The 20,176-nt window shown below is 36.0% G+C and overlaps 1 protein-coding gene across 1 annotated transcript in view; it reads right to left on the bottom strand.

Moving 5' to 3' along the window:
- The window catches only part of LOC103266055 (protein diaphanous homolog 2-like), a 222,480-nt gene that overhangs the window by 139,385 nt on the left and 62,919 nt on the right, over nucleotides 1-20,176 (bottom strand). Inside the window, exons 2-3 of the mRNA XM_008063700.2 lie at nucleotides 14,170-14,202; nucleotides 11,223-11,399 (exon numbers count right to left, since the gene is read on the bottom strand). Coding sequence (XP_008061891.1) covers nucleotides 11,223-11,399; nucleotides 14,170-14,202 — 210 coding nt within the window. The remainder of the gene's footprint in view (nucleotides 1-11,222; nucleotides 11,400-14,169; nucleotides 14,203-20,176) is intronic.

The raw sequence follows: 20,176 nt of genomic DNA, 5'->3' as shown, positions 1-20,176 counted from the left end.
ACTAAAAAGTTGTTAATTATGAGAGTAAAGGCTTTTGTATAATTAAGAAATAAAATAAACTCATTTAAAATTTTCATTTTTTTCTCATTCTTCACTATGTCCATTTTATAACATTAATACATACATATATGCATATAATTTTAAAATAAAATACATTAGTTACTTGCTCAAATATACCAGGAGTGCCAAAAATTGTATACACATTTTAAGAGATGTTCACCATAATCAGAAGTGTCTGGATGTTGATAGTAACCACCTTGAGCACCTCTTGTAATTGCAGAAGTCAAACATAACTTGTATTCAATTTATCGGGTATTACCATTTTAATACCGTCTTTTCCTATCTTAAAATGTGTATACTTTTTTTGGCACCCTCTGTATATATTCTTTTTTCTGATGGGGTAATATATAAAAAGTTTACAGTCTACTGGACTAATCCAGAGGTTGGAAAACATTTTCTGTAAATTGCCAGACAGTAAATGTTTCAGGCTTTGCAGACCATACAGTCTTTATCTCAACTACTCAACTCTGCTATAGCACCAAGACAACACATAAACAAATGGGTGTGGCTACGTTCAACAAAACTTAATTTGTGGACACTGAAATTTATGTAACTTTCATGTACCCTGAAACAGTCTTCTTTTTTTAATCATTTAAAAATATAAAAACCAGGGCAACCCCTTCGGGTCCGCTCCCACTGTGGGAGCTTTTCTCTCCTCTCAATAAATTCTGCTTTCTCACTTTCCAGCTGTCTGTGTCCCTCATTCTTCCTGGGCATGAGACAAGATCCTCGACCCTAAAGAGCTGCGACCTGAAGAGCTGCAGAAGATCACTGGAGCCGGAGAGCCGTGCACCCCAGAGGCTGGCTTGCCAGCTGATGGAACCAGCTGAACCAGGAGGGCTGCCGGAAGAAGGCGAAACTGTGAAGCTGAGACACCCCGGGAGCTAGGCTTGCCGACCCACCAAACCAGTAACATTCTCAGGGCTTGGCTTGCCAGCCCATTAGAGCTGACACTTCCGAGACTAGACTTACCAGCCCCTCAATGGCCCTTTCTGGGGTTTGGCTGGTGGACTCATTGAGCTGACACTCTCAAAGCCCAGGCTGACCTGAAAAATCCATATCAATCACCCTGTGTGTTTCTTGCTTGTTTCGTTAAACATTATATTGGCAAGATTCATTCCTGTTGTCATGTACAGCTATAGTTTATTTAGTTTGTATTATACTATAATATCCCATTGCAAAATACATCATAATTTATTTGTCCATTTTACTGATAATAAACATCGGTGTCTATACCTCCAATCTTTATAAAAAAGAGCATCACACTATACATACTATTTTATAACTTGCTTTTCTTCTATTACTGTTCTCATAAATACCACTTCATTTCTTTAAATATCCCTTCCTTAAAAAAAAAATAAAATAAAAATATAAAAACCATTCTTAGCTTATGAGCCATACAAAATAAAATCCTTGTGACAGGTGAAAGGACAAAACATGGATTTAATATACCCAATGGTATATTAATTTTAACATTGCCTAAATCTCATGTTTTTCTTGCAGGTCACTTAACTTACCCTCTAATCACCAGCCAAGGACAGAACTGGTTTCTCAGAGGTAGTTATCGATAATTGTTTTACAACGCCCCTCCCCAGTTTGTTTTGTACTAATTAGTTTTTCCATTTCAAATATTTGCCTCCACCCACAAGACCCAAGTTAACCTAATCAGCCCTTTGTGACCTTCATGACACAGACAGACCCTACCACCATGGCAGCAATCATGTGACTAACGCATCCACCTGCCTGCTGTCTATCACCTGATATCAGTACCTGCACTTACCTGCCCTTTTGTGATGACAGGGAGCAGACCACCACCCAATCACCTTCACGACCATCCGCCATCAAAGGGGAATGTTTAAAAGCATTCAACCTCGAGCAGCCAGTTGCCACTGCTTAACTAGATTCTGGTATGGCTGTGTGCTCTCTGAGCTATGGCCACCGCATGTTTCCTAAGCTTTGGCACTCTCTCCTACTTTGGGCAGGTGAATCTTCTCTCTCTCTCTCTCTCTCTCTCTCTCTCTGTCTCTCTCTCTCTCTCTCTGTCAGGGTCTCACTCTGTCAGGATCTCACTCTGTTGTCCAGGTTGGAGTGCAGAGGCATGATCACGGTTCACCACACCCTCAACCTCCTGGGCTCCAGTGATCCTTCCACCTCAGTCTCCTGAGTAGTTGGGACTATAGGTGTGCACCACCACACCTGGCTGGTTTTTAAATTTTTTGGTAGAGATGAGGTCTCGCTATGTTGCCTAGGCTGGTATCAGACTCCTGGACTCAAGCAATCCTCTAGCTTTGGCCTCCCAAAATGCTGAGATTATAGGCATGAGCCACTGCACCCAGCCCCAAGAAGTTTCTGTGTGTTTTTTTTTTTAAATCTTAAAATGGAAATCTTACCTCTCCCTTCACCCCTTCCCCCAGATGAATTCTAATTGCATTAATTCAGTTTGGATAAAAACAAGTTATCATCATTAAACATTTAACAGTCCCTAAGCAACAAACTCAATAAACAAAAACCAGTTCAGTTATTCTCAGTAAGCTCAAAGGTTATGACAACTTAAAATGCTGAAGAGTTATTCAATTATGGCATTATTAATTTCCTTACAGTTAAAGTGGAACAGAGGAGATATTTCATCCAATCCTAATTAGAGGCAGCACAAAATGCTTCCAATCAACATGGAAAAGGTTATAAACATGAACCTCATTCCAATTTGAAGCCAGAGTTAAAGATGATGTGTAATACCACTATAGCCCAGTCATCTTTAAAAGTTATCAATAATAATAGTAATAGTAATGTGGAAGCAGTGTTGTTTTCATCCGACTACCTTTACCCACTTGTAAGAGATTTGAAATCATGACTCTGGGCAGGGGAGGGAAATAGGAATCTTAAAGAGCAAGTTTAACTTACCCCATGCAGGTAATTATAACAATCTTATAAAAGAAAGATTTTGTTAATTCTTCAAAGTTTTAATGAAAAAAATTCACTTCCCAATTTGCAACTAAGAGGTGGTGATCATACCCTAAATACAAAATTCAGTTTTACAAACTATGGGAGACACACTCTTAATAAAGAGCTTATATTCTATAAAATTATCAATCAGTCCAGCCTGGACAACTTGGTGAGACCTCCTCTCTATAATAAATCAAAAATTAGCCGTGCATGGTAGCGTGCGCCTGTAGTTTCAGCTGCTTGGAAGGCTGAGGCGGAAGGATCCCCGGAGCTTAGCAGGTCGAGGCTGCAGTAGCCGGAAGTGTGCCACTGCACTCCAGCCTGGGCGACAGAGTGAGACTCAAACTCAAAAAAAAATCTTCAAAAAATTTCAAACTTTTGAAACTTTAAAATCTGTCAGCAATAGCCATTAATACCATTACTCAGAAAGTCCATCTGTAATTGCTTCACTGACTAACCACAATATGAAAAGAGATGTACCAACACACAGAACAGATGTCAGAGTCAATGGAACATTAGTAATCTACTAATACACTAGTAAACTAAAACCAAACCACTCAGATATTTCACTTAACTGGACTTGTTTCACAATTTTTCTTAGCTATAAAGAATCAAGTTATTTTAAAAATCAACTATTAGCAATTTTAAAAAGAGCTAATATTTTTGAAAAAACATTTACTATAGTAATTTTACATTTAGGCCTATTATTTACATCTATAAGCCTATCTGATAAGAACTGCAGGTGCTAGATATGCTCCTCAGGCATTAAAGAGTTTTAATTTTCAGAGTAAGAAAGGATTATATTTGAATATTGACTTTTGTTATTTAAGTTTTTCACCAACAGTTTCACCAATATGTCATTACCCTGAAATTGTAAATAGTAAATTGTATTAGCAATTTAAGGTAATTTATTTCTTATCAAGAATCTCATACATTATTACTATGTATAATGCCATGTTATTTGATGCAATTATTTAAAATGTTTTATACCTCAGGGTATGTTATCCTAAAACGCATATATAGTACTTAGCCCAAATGGTCTAAACCTTTGTAGTTCTCTAAAGTATAAAAAAAGCCAATCAATAGGAACAGCACAACAAAGGGTTCTATCAAGAGACCCAAGAGAAGGAAGATTGTCATAACAGCCATCAAATAGGACAAGAACATCTTTTACATTATTTGTACACAGAAGGACACCCACAAGAAGTGAAATAAAAAGGAAAATTTTATATCTGGAAATCTACTTCTGTGTTTTAGAAACAGAATGACTTAAGTGGCTTCTCCCTATCAACTGTGATAATGACATTTTAATAGTTTTCCATTACTAGGTTGTTGGCCACTTTCTTTTCAATTGATGCACTGGACAAAGCGATTACAGATAACTTTTGCATCATTACTATGTAATATCCCAAGCTGGCTTTACCTACTATCCAAATGAACCTCTGAGTTGTCTTCTAATTCTACTCAATGCCTGTACAAGGAAAATGTATTAATTTTATATTTAGCTTAAATGAAACAATACTAAAGTTAGAAGTTATAAAAAATGCCAATGTTTTAGATTTTTATTTAAGTTCCAGTTCAGTCACTTGCTAGCTTGGGCAAATTACTGAACCAATTTCCTTAGCCTCTCTCTAAGCCTCAATTTCTTGATCTGAAAATGGGGTATAACAATGTTACCTGGCCGGGTGCAGTGGCTTGAGCCTATAATCCCAGTACTTTGGGAGGCCGAAGCGAGAAGACTGCCTGAGTTCATGGGTTCGAGATAAGCCTGGGCAATATGGTGAGACCTCATCTCTACAATAAATCAAAAAACTAGCTGGGTGTGGTAGCACACGTCTATAGTTCCAGCTACTTGTAAGGCCGAGGTGGAAGGATCGCCTGAGCCCAGCAGTCAAGGCTGCAGTGGCCAGTAGGCTGCAGTGGCCAGGAACGTGCCACTGCACTCCAGCCTGGGCAACAGAGTGAGACTCCAACTCAAACAAAACAAAACAATGTTACCTACTTTGCGGCATCATCATAAGGTTCAACTGAAATAACACAGGAAAATTCTTTAGTTTTATCCCTCAGTTATAAGTGTGCAAAAAATGAAAACTATGCTTATTCATAGGATAACTCATTCACTGTAAATTGATCACAGTTAAAGGTAATATAGAAAAGAAGGTTCGCCAGGCTTGGTGGCTCAGCCTGTAATCCGAGCGCTTTAGCTTTGGGAGGCTGAGGTGAGTAGATTGCCTGAGCCCGCGGGTTCGAGACCCACCTGGGCAACTTGGCGAGACCTCATCTCTACAATAAATCAAAAATTAGCCAGGCGTGGTATTGTGTGCCTTTAGTTCCAGCTACTTGGAAGGCTGAAGTGGAAGCACTGCCAGAGCCTAGCAGGTCAAGGCTGCAATGACCGGGAGCAGCCACTGCACTCCAGTCTGGGTGACAGAGTGAGACTCCAACTCAAAAACAAAAAAAAAAGAAAAGAATGTTCAAGATACATGTAGACTACTCTCAAAGAAATACAATCCTTTAAGTTTCCTGTTAATCTTTTGGTTGTTATTTTTAATCAAATTACATTTTTCTGATATCCTATTCCTATTATATTACCCTATTATACAAAAATAATATATATCATTAATAAGTTAGTTTAATTGACAGATAAAGTAGTATGTATTGAGCATGTACAATGTGATGCTTTGAAGTATATACACATTTTAGAATGACTAAATCTAGCTAATTAGCATATACATTATCTCACAGTTATCGTTTTTGTGATGAGAACACTTTACGTCCACTCAAGTATTTTTCAAGACTAGATTATTAACTATGAATCTTTTGACCAATATCTCTCCAACTCACCCACCCCCAACTACTCCAGCCCCTGGTAACCACCATTTATGCTGTCTACTTTTGCAATCTCAACTTTTTTACATTCCACGTGTGAGTGAGATCATACAGTATTTGTCTTTCTGTGCCTGGATTATTTCACTTAACAAAATGCAAATAAGACCTCAATGAGCTATCATCTCACACCTTCTAGAATGGCTATTATTAAAAAACTAGAAATTGACCTCCTTAGGACCCAGCAATTTCCCCGCCTGGGAGTATACCCAGAGGAACACACATAATTTTGCCAAAAAAAAATTGCAGCACTATTCACAACAGAAAAAAAAAAATGAAACCAACCATGCTACCCATTTAAAGTTGGACTAGATAAAGAAAATGTGGTACATATATATGACGGAATATTATGCAGTCATAAAGAAGGACAAAATTATGTACTTCACAGCAACTTGGATGGATTCAGAGTCCATCATACTCAATGACCTATCACAGAAACAAAGAACTGAACACCACATGTTCTCACTCACAAGTGAGTCCTGAACACTCATCACAATTCTACAAGTTAGGGATTGGCAGTAGCAAGACACTGTCAGGGGAGCAGGGGGACATGTAACATCACTAAAGGTATCTGACCCTAAACCAAGTGAAGTGAGGACCAATTAGAGGCCCAAACTTCACCTGCACATAGACTACTAATATACCTAACCCTGACTTGTACCTCATATCTTTATAATAAAATAAAGAAAAAAAATTGTTTAAAAATACACATAAGTAAAATCTTTTTTTAAAAAAGGACAAATGATATTTGCATTGGCAAGTATTGGCAAGGACGTGGAGAAAAGAGAACCCTTATACATCAATGGTGGGAATGTAAATTAATACAGCCATTATGGTAAAAAGTATAGTGGTTCCTTAAAAAAATAAAAATAGAGCTACCATATGATCCAGCAATCCCACAACTAGATTTAATAAGCTTTTAATGAGTGAATATAAAAGTTTATAACTTTGAGTGAGTCACATAATAACATAAAAGAGACCCAACAAACAAAAGAATAATACAATATGATAGTGCTTGAAAAATATGTTTTCTTAATATCCTATCCAAAATTCCCATGGAGGAAAAGATTCCCATCAGGGAAAATATGGTACCAAGTTGTACATTTCTCTAAATCACATGCATTAATCCAACAAGCAAATCTTTTTCAAGTATCACATTTAAAAAAAGAAAAATGGTAATTTTTTGATGACACATTAGAATATTCAAACCACAAAACAGAAATGTTGTACAAAGTTTGAAAATGTACACAAATTTAAAAATAAAAAACTAACGGGAATCATTATTGCTTAGTGCTACAATCAGATAAAAGGCATGTGTGCAACTGAAGCAGAGTAAGTAAGGAGAGAACAGTGGAGGAAGATATCAAAGTTGCAAGATGGGGGGATCAAATCATACAGGGCCTTATAGGATATTGTAAGCATATTGACTTTTTTACACTGAGAGTGACATGGGAGCCATGACAGAGATATGATGAGCCAAGTGATACACCCAGGTTTTAAATGGATAATTTTTCTGTCTAGAAAATATACTGTAAAGGGTCATGGGTGGAAGCAGGGAGATCAATTAGAAGTTGCAGTAATCCTAATAGTCCTACTATTATTATAGTAATCTATGTGAGACTTTAATCAGTAGAGTACCAGTGGAGGTGATAAGAAACAGTAAGCTCTTGCAAGTACCTTACTTTGAAGGGAAAGCTAAGAGGATTTCCTCATAGACTGAATATGAAATGTGAGAGAGTAGTGAAGGACAAATCCACAGTTTTTGGACTAAATGGATAGGTTGGGATACTGTCAACTGAGAAGAGGAAGACTTTTGGAGGAGTAGGTTTAGAGAGGAGTTCAGTTTGGGATAATATTTTGAGAGGTCTATTGAATATCCAAGAAGAGATGTTGATTAGGAAGTTTAACATATGAGTCCGGAGTTCAGATGTGAGGATTAAGCCGGAGATGGATTTAAGACCTGTGAGCATACAAATGGAATCTAAAGCCATAGGGCTGGTTGCAATCACCAAAGAAGACAGTGTACATAAAAGTGAAAAGATGTCCAAGAACTGATCTCTGGGTCTCTCCAACATTTGGAGGTTGAGGACATAAGGAAGAATCAGCAAAGAAGACTGAAAGGTAGGTAGAAAACTAGATAAATGCTGCAGAGAAAAAAGGATCTCAAATCAAAGAAAATGATCAACTGCATCAAATGCTGCTGGTAGGTCAATTATGAGAACTTAGAAATGACGGTGGGATTTGGCAACATAAAAATCTTTGGTGACACTGAAAAGACCAGTTTCTATGGAATGGTGGGATAGAAGCCAGGTTGGAGTGAATTTAGGAGAGAAAGAGAGAAGAGAAAAACTGAAAGCAGTGCATATAAAAAAAATTACTGTGAAGTAGAGAGTAAATAAATGGAGTGGTAGCTGGCAATAAAGATAGGGTTCAGAGAAGATTTTTGTAAGATGGTATAGCATGTTTGTATGCTGCTGGGAATGACAGAAGAGAGAGGAGAAAATTATTGAAGCAATGTCCGTGAGTAGGTGAAAAGGAAGGAAGGACAGGGATGTGAAAGGCTCATCTATAGTGACAGGTAGCAAGACAAACTACATGAGTATGGACACTGAAAGTTAGGTAGATGTAGTGGTGGGAGCTTGTGAAAGTTCTCTTCTGATTGCTTCAATTTATTCAGTAAATTAAGCAACAAGATCATCAACAGAGAACAAAGATGGAGAAGAGTTCGGAGGTTTTAGCAGCAAAGTAAAGGTGTGAAATAGTCATCTATGAGCATAGTTGAGGGAATGGAGTAGGGATAGATAAAATGATTGTCTGAAACCATAGGCGCTCACTTGGAGCTTCAGAAAAGGAAACTGTCAGAATCATTAGATGGCAATTCTGGATTAGAATAGGCAAAACCTGGAGGATGGGAGGAAGGCTATTTTAAAAGGCTATTTTAATAGCCACAAGAAACAACTGGAGAAAGATATCATGTAAACTAGGGCAAGAGCAGCTGGAAGACAACTAAGGACACAATTGTAACAGATATTAGAAAAGCAGAACCAATGGGATTTGGCAAGCAATTAGAAGTGACTGGGAAAATGAAGGAAGCAGAAGATGGCTCTGTAGTGTTGAGCTTAAGAGAACTGGATATGGCAATGCCACTGATGAATTACTGCAAAAAGTAATAGCCAAATTGGTCAGCAGCTTAAAGCTGTAAGTATAATTTTTGAGTAAAGAGAAGAAACAAGATTTCAAAAGATTTATATGGTAGTCTCAAGGAATGTTTATGTTTTTGTCGTTGTCATCGTTTTACAGTGATTACGTTAAACAGGTCACTAGGGTGATAAACTGAGAGGCATCGAGGTGATCAGGAAATATTGGCAATTAAAAGAACAGGGCTTACTTGATAAAGGAAGGGAATAGTAAAAACATTTATAAAATTGTTTATCTAGAAACCTTATATGCCAGGTACTAGTCTAGCAATACCACCTCTTTTAATCCTAAAAATAAGGCCAGGCATAGTAGTTCACACCTGCAATCCCAGAATTTTGGGAGGCAGAGGCGAGAGGATTGCCTGAGCTTAAGGGTTCGAGACCAGCCTAGACAACTTGGCAAGACCTTGTCTCTACACTAAATCAAAAAATTAGCCAGGTGTGGTGACATGAACCTGTAGTTCCAGCTACTTGATCCTTCTAAGGCAGAAGGATCGCCTGAGCCCAGCAGGTTGAGGCTGTAGCTATGAGTGTGCCACTGCACTGCAGCCTGGGTGACAGAGTGAGACTTTGAATAAAAAAAAATCCAAAAAATAATATTAGGTAGATACTCTTATACCTTTGTTAAAAAAAAAAAAAATTAGAGAGCATATATGACCTTTACTAGGTGATATAATCAATGGCAGAGCCAAAAGTCAAACTCAAAACTGAATGACCTGAAAGTCCAAGTTCTTAACCACTACACAATTCGTGCTCTGTAAAAGTAAGGGCCTTGGAAAGGTAGTATAAGTTGTTTAGCTTCCAAGGAAAATTTCAGAGATAAAGATCTCAGAGGCAGAATTATTCCAGAGAATGACACAGTCCAAGGTGTAGTCATACCTATAATTAGCTAAATTTATAAATGCAAATGTCAGAGTTTGGGAAATCAAGGAACTAAGAGCAAAAAATGTATTGAAGGGGTTAGCAACATAATAACTCAAAGTACCAAAATGAGTAGCAAGGGAAAAGGACAAAAGGATAGCAAGGGGCTAACGTGGAAGGTCAGATAACAGACTTCACAAGAGAAAAGGCTACTGATGATGTGGAAGGAACTGCAGGAAAAAAAGCATACCACAAGACTAAGAAGAAGAGTTAAAGAGGGTTAAAATGTCAGGATTTGTTTCAGGAGAAATGTCAGTTGCAACTACATAGAAGGAATAGTCAAGGAAAGTTTAAAGATAAAGGAAATTTGTGTTTGTATTCATTCAAACTACTTTCAATGAATATCTATTAAAGGCCTACTAACTCTTCTAGATGCAGAATAGGAATCATGGGATTGGGGAGAGAAATGATGACAAGATGTTTCATACCAGGCAGAGTAGAAGGGTCTAGATTTCATTGATTTTTAAGCCTTTATTTTGGTGTGGATAAAGGGACCTTTGAAACTCACATGTCCCCTAACTACAGATAAATAGACAGTCACTAAAAATTTACAGTGATGAATGTAACAGAAATTTAAATGAATGAATCAAGATCTCCGGATCTTCTCTGGTCAAGCTAACCAATATAATATGGCCTGATGCCTCATTATTCCCTTCTCCTACCATAAACTACTGAATATTCAAAATACAATATTCATTATCAAATACAAGAAATAATTTAGACCACAAGCTAAAAAACATAGGAAACATGCTAGAAAAGGGAGGTTTTAAGATTGCCAGTAGCAGAACAAACTTGGTTGAATTAATTTCTCTGTTCCCTCTACTGGTTCTTATGCTCTGCCCTCCCAACTCTATTTCATACACCCAACATGAGACCTTGTGTTGTTTTCCGTGAAGTGGACGCCTGCCTCTTTTGCTTTATAGAAACAAGCACACAAATTAGTTTATGGAAAAATTGATTCAATGTACCAGAGAATACTTCGAGAACAAAGATAAACAAAACTGCCCCTACTTTTAGAAGCTCATAGTGGAAGAGATAGGCAGGTAATAGCTGAAAAACACATGCTTCTGCAAATAATTCTGTTGTATCAACAAGTTTCTGGTCTCTTCTTTATGTGATATAAGCTCAGTCTATACGAAAACACCTACTTAAAACCTAGTGCTATTCTTGGCATGCACATTTTAAAATTACAACAAAATTAGGGATCTAACTTACCATCATTTTTTCAAAGAGATCCAGTACTTCCTTTTCTGACAAATTCCTAGATCGTTCATCATATAATGGCTGAGCTGCAGGAAACTCACTCATTGCGACTTGAGAATCAATAGGATGTTGAATAAGAGGTTTTTCTTTTTTGACAGTAGATTTTCTAAAACTTGTAATTCGGTCACGCTGAAAACAACAAAATAAAAATAAAAAGCCCTGAGAAAAAGATCAAGAACTATGAACATGAAGAATTGAAACATCAAAATGATACTTAGTATAATATATATCATTATTGTCTTTTGACAAAATGTTATTTTAAGAAGCAAGTTCCAGTTAGAGATTGTACTATTTTGAAAACTTGAAGTAGTGTTTCAGCTTCAGAAGTCTGGGGGTGAAAACTATTCCTCAAAAATAAAACTTAGCCCCTTGTCATTTCTGTTTTGCAAAGTAAGTAGACAGGGGGAAAAATGTCTCGGATCAAAGTCTGTTGATTGTTTCAGGGAGAATGTGTCTTTGGTGGCAACTTTAGAACTATGAAAAAAATAGAAAATAAAACGAACTACTGATATCCAATTCAATGGAAAAATTATGGGAATTTTCTCTTCTTCAAAGTAGCAAAAACTGTGACAAGTATATATGAATACTTTATCAGTGTAGCAATAGAATGATTAAGAGCATGAACTCTGAAGCCAGACCATACTCGGGTTTGAATCCAGGCTCTGCCATTTACTAGTTGAATAATCCTGTGCAAGTCACTTGGTCTGTGACTGTTTCCTCATCTCCAAAATAGGGATAATGATATTACCTACACCATCAGGCTACTGTGAGATTTAAATAAGTTAATATGCTTATTGTGCTCAGCTGCTGTTTATTGTTATTGTTGTTGTTACCGTTATTATGTTCCTCCAACTTCCCTAAAAAGTGGAACCAATGTAGAACAAAAATAAAAACATCACATTTTCAATTTACTAAAAATCTAACATAAACAGAAATATCTTATTCCTACAATACTATTATGAAGAACTTGCTATTTTATGGATATTGACTTTGAACCATTGATTCCATGTACAGTCTCTAATAATTAGCTTGCTATTTCACATAAAGTGAGTTAATGACTTCAGTTGCATTTAAACAGGCCACTCTATTTTAAACTACAAAATACTAGACTTTCAAAATTAGTAATATACATAAAACTGAATGCAACTCAGTTTTATTCCGGTTTCTGTTAGGAAGGAAGCACATGCATACCATCAGCTCACATTAAACAAGCAGACATGTTAGATATGAAGATAGTACAATTTCACTGCCATGTTACCAGAGTCTTTATGAGTTACTTCAACAATACAAAAAGCATCACAGAAGTTATTACCACAGCTTAGGTAAAATTACACTGACTTCCATTAAAAGAACATGCCCTTTATTTTATTAACTCAAAGAACACTTTTTTAACCAAAAAGTGTACTTTGAAAGAAATATGAGCAGGTTTAAGCAGCTTATTTAGGATTACAAACATGATTTGAGTACACAGTTGCTTACAAAGAGATTATATAAATCATAATACTTTACAGTTGAGAAGAAACTTGAGAAATCATCTAAATCAATTCCCCCATTTCACAGAAAACGTGGCTTTCCTAAATTCACGAGTCCCTGGTTCCTATTCCACTCTTACCATTAACTTTAGATTTCATTTCTTCAAATCATCTTGAACTACATTTCCAAATTTTCTTTTAAGTTTTTGAGGGAAATTAAGTTGATTTAGATATGTCATATATTTTCAAACAGCTCAAGAAAAAAATTAAGTAATCCTAAATAAGCTGAGTACATATCCAATAGTCAAACTTCACTAAAAGATGTGGTGGACATGAAAGCATTTAAATATGCAATTGATCATTAAATCAACTATCTCTTTTCCTTTCCCTTCATATCACTTAATATTTACTTTAGCAGTACTAGCATTTTTTACTGAGTAGCAGTACTTATATATATATTTGATCTTCCACTATGTCCTTCATTTTTATCTTGAAAATTGGCTTTTGATTTCAGCTATATCTTGGTTAGAAAATGAAGTTAAGTCACATACCTTCATCTCCTTAGAGCACTAACACTATTTTACATTATTTGTAAACAGATAATTTCACACAGAAAAAAAATAAGCACTGCTTAAAATATCCTTTTAAGCCGGGCTCGGTGGCTCAGCCTGTAATCCCACGCCTTTGGGAGGTTGAGGTGAATGGATTGCCTGAGCCCGCGGGTTCGAGACCCGCCTGGACAGGCGAGAGCTCATCGCTACAATAAATCAATAATTAGCCGAGCATGGTAGCGTGCCTGTAATTCCGGCTACTCAGAAGGCTGAGGTGGAAGGATCGCCGGAGCCCAGCAGGTCGAGGCTGTGATGGCTGGGAGCAGCCACTGCACTCCAGTCTGAGCGACAGAGTGAGACTCCAACTCAAAAAAAAAAAATCCTTTTAAAAAGTTTAGCTTATACTCATAAAAGGGCACATTTAAATTTTGAGCCCATAACTTTTAAGACATACTATGATAGACTCAGCTTGAAAATATTTAAAGCTTTTAAATTTAATAGCACATATCTGACTAACATAATGAACTTAATTTCCTTTCTATTTGAAATTAATTTCCTCCAATATTAATGTGTAATATATTCACAGTCAATTTATTTGACTATCAAAAAAGGAAACATTTGTGGTTTCCAGAGTCTACAATTACATATAGACTTTTAAAAAATTGGTTAAGGTATTTATCAGTATGATGAAATGAAATTTTTGTTCGAATCTCATACAATTATTTATGTTAAGATTCAAAAAGAAGTCATTCTATTGATAATTATTTCATGCTAATGTACTTTGTAAACATTCAGATATGCTTTAATGTCCACCCAATTTAATAAAAAGGTAACATGCATAAGTAATATTATAACATGCTGCTAAGACCACCTTACCACGTCATCTGCCAAAGTTTTTATTTGAATGTTCTATTAAAATCAAAAGGAAACAAACAAAAAGAAGAAATACTAGTCAGATAAGAGGAATTCACAGATAAAACAAAAATATAGTTGAATGACTTTTTATTTTAGCAACTGTAAATAGTCAAAAATAATTAGAAAGTTTGAATAAATAGATAAATTTTTTTAAGATTAAAAATGAAGGTTTTTGTGGGGAGGGGATCTATTTGTTTTTAAATATGGCTCCCAGGGTCTCAAAATCAGATACTGATTTGAAGCATTTTAGACATATGTGTACCTTAACTTAGAGAATTTGATAAAAGTAAATCAGACAGCACTAACACAGTGCTCAAATGTGAGAAAAGATATGGCAAAATCATAAGCCCTTGCAGGTTTTTTTCAACATTTTGAAATGAATAATCATGTTTTTAAGATACCCAGATTTAAAAACAATAGCTACATGCACAATAAGAAAAATGTCACATTTAACAGTAATGAAATATAATGAAACAGCTTGGTCTAAGAACTCAGTGTTATACATGATGGATATTTAAAAGACACCTTTATAAATATTCTAAATAAAACTGAACGTAGTGATTCTGTTAACATATGCCCATTTTTTTCAGAAACTCCCAATATTTCTTTTTTTGCATGTGATTTTCTACTTCTTTTTTTTAAAATAATATTTTTTATTTTAAAATTGTGGGGTACAGTTAAGGGTTAGGTATACAAATATGCATTTTTCAGGTACCCTTGTTGATAACGGGTGTCTCTCCGTTCCCACACAGATATTGACTACCATTAATCCCACCTCTCTTCCCCTCCCCCCCCATAGTTTCCCACCACTGTCAATCTTTTTCTTATAGTATTACAATAGATGTTCAAGGTCTACTATATGAGTGAGAACAAGTGATACTCAGATCTTTGTTTCTGTTAGAGATCACTCAGTATTACAGATGCTAGTTCCATCCAGGTTGCTGCAAAATTCATGATTTTGTTCTTTTTTATGGCTGCATAGTATTCCATTGTGTATATGTTCCACATTTTTTTAATCCAGTCCTCTTTTGATGGACAGCATGGTTGGTTCCAGGTTCTTGCTATTGTGAAAAATCGCATTTCTTTACACCAATAATAAACAAACAGAAACCCAAATAAAAAACACAATCCCATTCACAATAGCCAAAAAAAAAATGAAATACCTTGGCATATTCCTAACCAGAGATGTGCAAGACCTTTACAATGAAAACTACAAAACACTGCTGAAAGAAATCTAAGATGACACAAACAAGTGGAAAAATAGCCCATGCTCATGGATTGGAAGAATCAACATTATAAAGATGTCCATTCTACCTAAGGCAATCTACAGATTTAATGCAATACCCATCAAATTACCAACAACATTCTTCTCAGAGTTAGAAAAAACAATACAGGAATTCATATGGAAACACAAATGACCAAGAATAGCCAGAACAATCCTCAGCAAAAAAAAAAAAAAACAAAGCAGGAGGTATCACACCAGACTTCAAACTTTACTATAAAGCTACAATAATCAAAACAGTTTGGTATTGGTGCAGGAACAGGCATATAGACCAATGGAACAGAATTGAGATTCTAGAAGCAAAACCTCAATTTCTCAACCAACTCATCTTCAACAAAGCCTCCACCACCTACCACTGGGGAGAGGAGAACCTATTCAGTAAATGGTGCTGGGAAAACTGGCTGACCACATGCAGAAGATTTTCTACTTCTTATACTGAGAATCATTGGAAATAGTGTACTCTAGAGTACGTAAAATACAGTAGCTAATAAAAACTACCATGAAATATATATGGGCACCACCATTTGAAGAATTAGAGTACAACAATACAAAAGTAATATCTAACAATTGAGTGGTCTTCCATGATTCAGAAGATACTTCAAAGCTTACAATAACATAGGATGGGCTTGAAGTGGAGTTCTTTTAAATATGTTGAAGAGCCAATTACGGGTTTAATTAGGAAAGAGTCAGATTTTTAAGAACTGATAGAAATTGAATTTAACCCTTGTGTCACACCTATATATTTATTTCTTACAACAGAATCTGAATGATGCATATCAACTTGGTCATGCATTCTCACATCTTTTTTTACTAAGAAAAATACAGTCAATCTGGTGGGGAGGATTCCATTATGAGTTTTAAGTGAGATTTGCTCGGTCTCAGGGAGTTGTCTTCAAATACCACCAACCTAGTGCTATTAAAGACCATCCTCCTCTAGATCAGCTGGTGCAAATACACTACTACATGTACAGTTCATTTTCTGCTTTTAACCCATTGATTCCCTCAGGGATCTAAACTCGTAATCTCTGTACCATGTCTTTATCATATCCTGCTGACACAAACCTGAATCAATCTTTACCGTCTAGGAAAAAGGAGGGATTATTTATATCAGAACTGAAGCCACTTTAGGAAAGATGAATTCACCCTAGGACTCTCTCTACCAGGTATTTTCTCATATTAATTTTTCTAGTGGATTACAGAAAACTGTTTTATGCACAATGACAAGCTTCATGATATCCTGTAATGTCAAATCAGAGAAACAAATGGCAAAGTATCAAAAGTCCCCCTCAAACAACCCTGCTACCATCCAGATGTGTGCCTGACAACCCAGGTTTCTGAGACAGAGTATACAATTCTTCAAGCAACTACTGCTCTTCTTTAAAAACTTCCCCATCCTTTGGGTTTATAAACTCCAAAGTGGAAATACATCTATATCTCCAAAACAAGAATGTAACTTAAGAGAAAACATGATTTGCTTTTATCAAATTCTCTAGGGTACATATATGTCTAAAATGCTTCAAATCATTATCTCAACTCAATATTGAGAGTTTAATCATGGGTGACAGACATAAGAAAAAAAGGACCGCTAGCAATAATTCTACCTGGTCTTATGAGAAGATACTTAAGTCTTCTCTTCCCCCTACTACTCTTTTGGAATTAAAGTACTTTTTGTCCATATTAAACCACAGAGCATGGAGTCAGAAACTATAAGAGCTGGACAGAATTTGAGATATCTAGTCAAAGCCTCTCATTTTACAAAAAAAGAGGGTAACATTTGTTAGTAGTTCCACCTACATTCCATTTGTTTTGGTTTAAGACTTCCACATCACCTTGGTCTCCTCCCTCTTCTTCATTCCCAATAGCCAGGCAGCTGTTCAGTTCCATGGCTATCTTTCTGAAGTCCACAGAAAAGTGGTTCAAGCCACCATAAGCTCTTACCTAGATTTCTGCAGTAACCTCCTAACCTCTCTTGCTGCTTCCACCTTTGCTCTCCTACAGTTAATTTTCAACAGAGCAGAGTGATATTGCCAGAACAGAAGTCATATTATGTCACTCCTTGGCTCAAAATTTTCCAAAGGCTCTCTAATTTCCCTCCAGTGCAAGTCAAAGTCCTACAAGACCATATTGATCTGTACACTCTACATATCCCTCTGAGTTTCATCTCCTACTACTCTCCCTTCATTCACCCAGCTCCAGTCACACTAACTAACTCAATGCTCCCCAACAACGCTATATAAGCTGCATGCACTGGCTCCTCCCTCTACCTGGAATGCTCTTTTTTCCATGGTCCCTCACTTACTCCCTCACTCCCCTTTCAAGGTCTTTCTCAGTGAGGCCTACTCTGTCCATCCTATTTCAGATGAAAACATCTGCCTCCTCCACACATTCCTAACACTCCTGATCTGCTTTACCATGCTCTAGCACATTCTAACATAGTCTATAATTTACTACTTTATTATCATTATTTTGGTCTGTTTTTTCCACTAAAAATGTGAGTCCCACAAGGACAGGGATTTTTGTCTGTCTGGTTTAGGGATGTACCCCTAATGCCTAGAGCAGTGTTTGGCACACTGAAGCTCAATAAAGATTATGAATGACTATCACAATGTTGTTCATAAATATTCAATGCCTCCTGATGACCTGTAAAGACTAATATCTGTGCTATAGCATTCAAAGCCCTGTAAAATTCAGCCTTAGGCTACCTTCTACTTCTTCCCTCATGACCCCGTGTGCTGTGGAAAACAAAAAAATTGAAATTCTTTTCTCAACGCATACCTCATGATGTCCTCCTGTTTGTGTCCCCACTTTTTGCTCTAACCTGGACTGTCCACTTTGCTAGATACATTTCTATTTCTAGGGTTCCTTTGACTTTAAAGTGTAGTTGTTGATAAGCCAAATGTGGACTTCTGGTCAAAAATAATACCAGAGAAGGATTGTGCTTTGCTTATTTTCTTCTTAAAGATTTTTTTTTCCTAACAGACATCTTCAAGAATTATAGAGTACCCCAAGGCATATAGGAAATTATATAAAAAATTATCCCAACTACTTGTGAGAGAGAACCACAAAGAAAAACACTCAGCTCCTGATTTCCTGATTTATAAATTTCTTTCAACTACAGAGTGTATATCCTGTAAAACTGTGCACATTTAATCTAATATGAATATTTTCTCATAGATTTCCCTCATGTAAAAATCTGCTTTTGTAAATATCATATTTCATAAATGTAACAACATTCTTTAAAACTCTTCTTTATAACTGTTCAGAAAAAAAGAGACAAATGTGGTCTATTGAAAAAGATAATCTTTACACAGATATGATGAGGTTGAGCTTCAGAAGGGAAAATTTTTTGCCATTATACATTAAAAATGCATTGAAGTCATTGTATAAGTTACAATTAAATGATCTGCAATCAAAAATAAATGATTTTTCGTGTCTTTTGGAGCATGATGGAGGCCATTATCCTAAGTGAAATAAGTCAGAAACAGAAAGTGAGAGCAAAACAATGGGTACACATGAACATAGAGTAGAATAATGGACATTAGGGACTCCAAAAGGCAGGAAGGTAGGGGGGTGAGGGCTGAAAAATTGGGTAGAATGTTCACTATTTGGGTGACAGGTGCACTTAAAGCCTAGACTTCACCACTACGCAATACATTCATGAAACAAAAATGCACTTGCAACCCCTAACTCTATAAAAATGAAAAGTAAACTAAAACAAATCATTTCTGCCACACAACTGTCTTTATATATCAGCCAAAATAGAAAGCTACAAAAGGATTTGAGAATGACAACAAAAATGCCAACAAAAAGAAAAAAGATCAGAGAATCTTTAATCCAGAGAACTAGAGAGTTGTTTTTGACAAGATTAAATCAGTCATTTTTATGTGAACTGACCTTTAAAACACATTTGAAAATAGTTGTACAATATTAAAATACATTTTCATGTATAATGATGCACTTCAGAGACAAACTCTCAAATTCAATCTGAATGTAGTTTATATAGGTGAGTACATCTCTTTCTCACACCACACACAAGTAAACATGGATTTTACTCCTATGTACAAACTACAGAGCTACTCTGGAGTTAAAAAAAAAAAATCAAAAGGAGGAAACAAAAGTGATCCAAAAAAATATATTTATTAGAGTTACACCCCTGAATTAAAAGCACTGATTAAAGTCATTTTAGTATGTTTTTATTATGCAAATCTAATGATAATGGTCATTGCAATAAGGGCATATTGCACCAATAATTGTAGTGACCATACATTTTCATTAAAATCAACTCTGAAAAAGCAGTAAGATTGTGCATTAGTCAAGCAGAGTTTATTCAACTTCATTTGTGACCAGCTATATCAAATATAACTTAGTGCAGTATTATATGAGTGTTATATAATTATAAAGTATCACTCCAGTGTCTCAACCCCTTAAGAATAAGAGAAATAGCTGACTTACTTATAAACTCTAATGCCGAAGTTCTGATTGCAATTCAAGTCATTATTGTAAGAAAATTAAGTTTTAATTTTCTCAATCAGGCAGAAATTAACAAAAACAGCAAGATGTAGAGACTCAACTCTCTTATGGCTAATGTTACATGGTAATACAATGTTTTGTAAACATCAAGCAATTACTCTAGTACTACAGAAATTGGGCAACTAAATTGCATATAATTAAAAAGTCTTACCACCA

Source organism: Carlito syrichta, unplaced genomic scaffold, assembly GCF_000164805.1.
Source record: "Carlito syrichta isolate Samal-C Ts95f unplaced genomic scaffold, Tarsius_syrichta-2.0.1 Scaffold306999, whole genome shotgun sequence".
Taxonomy (NCBI): domain Eukaryota; kingdom Metazoa; phylum Chordata; class Mammalia; order Primates; family Tarsiidae; genus Carlito; species Carlito syrichta.
Note: the sequence above shows the minus strand (reverse complement) of the source record. Positions and strands in the feature narration are given on the sequence as shown.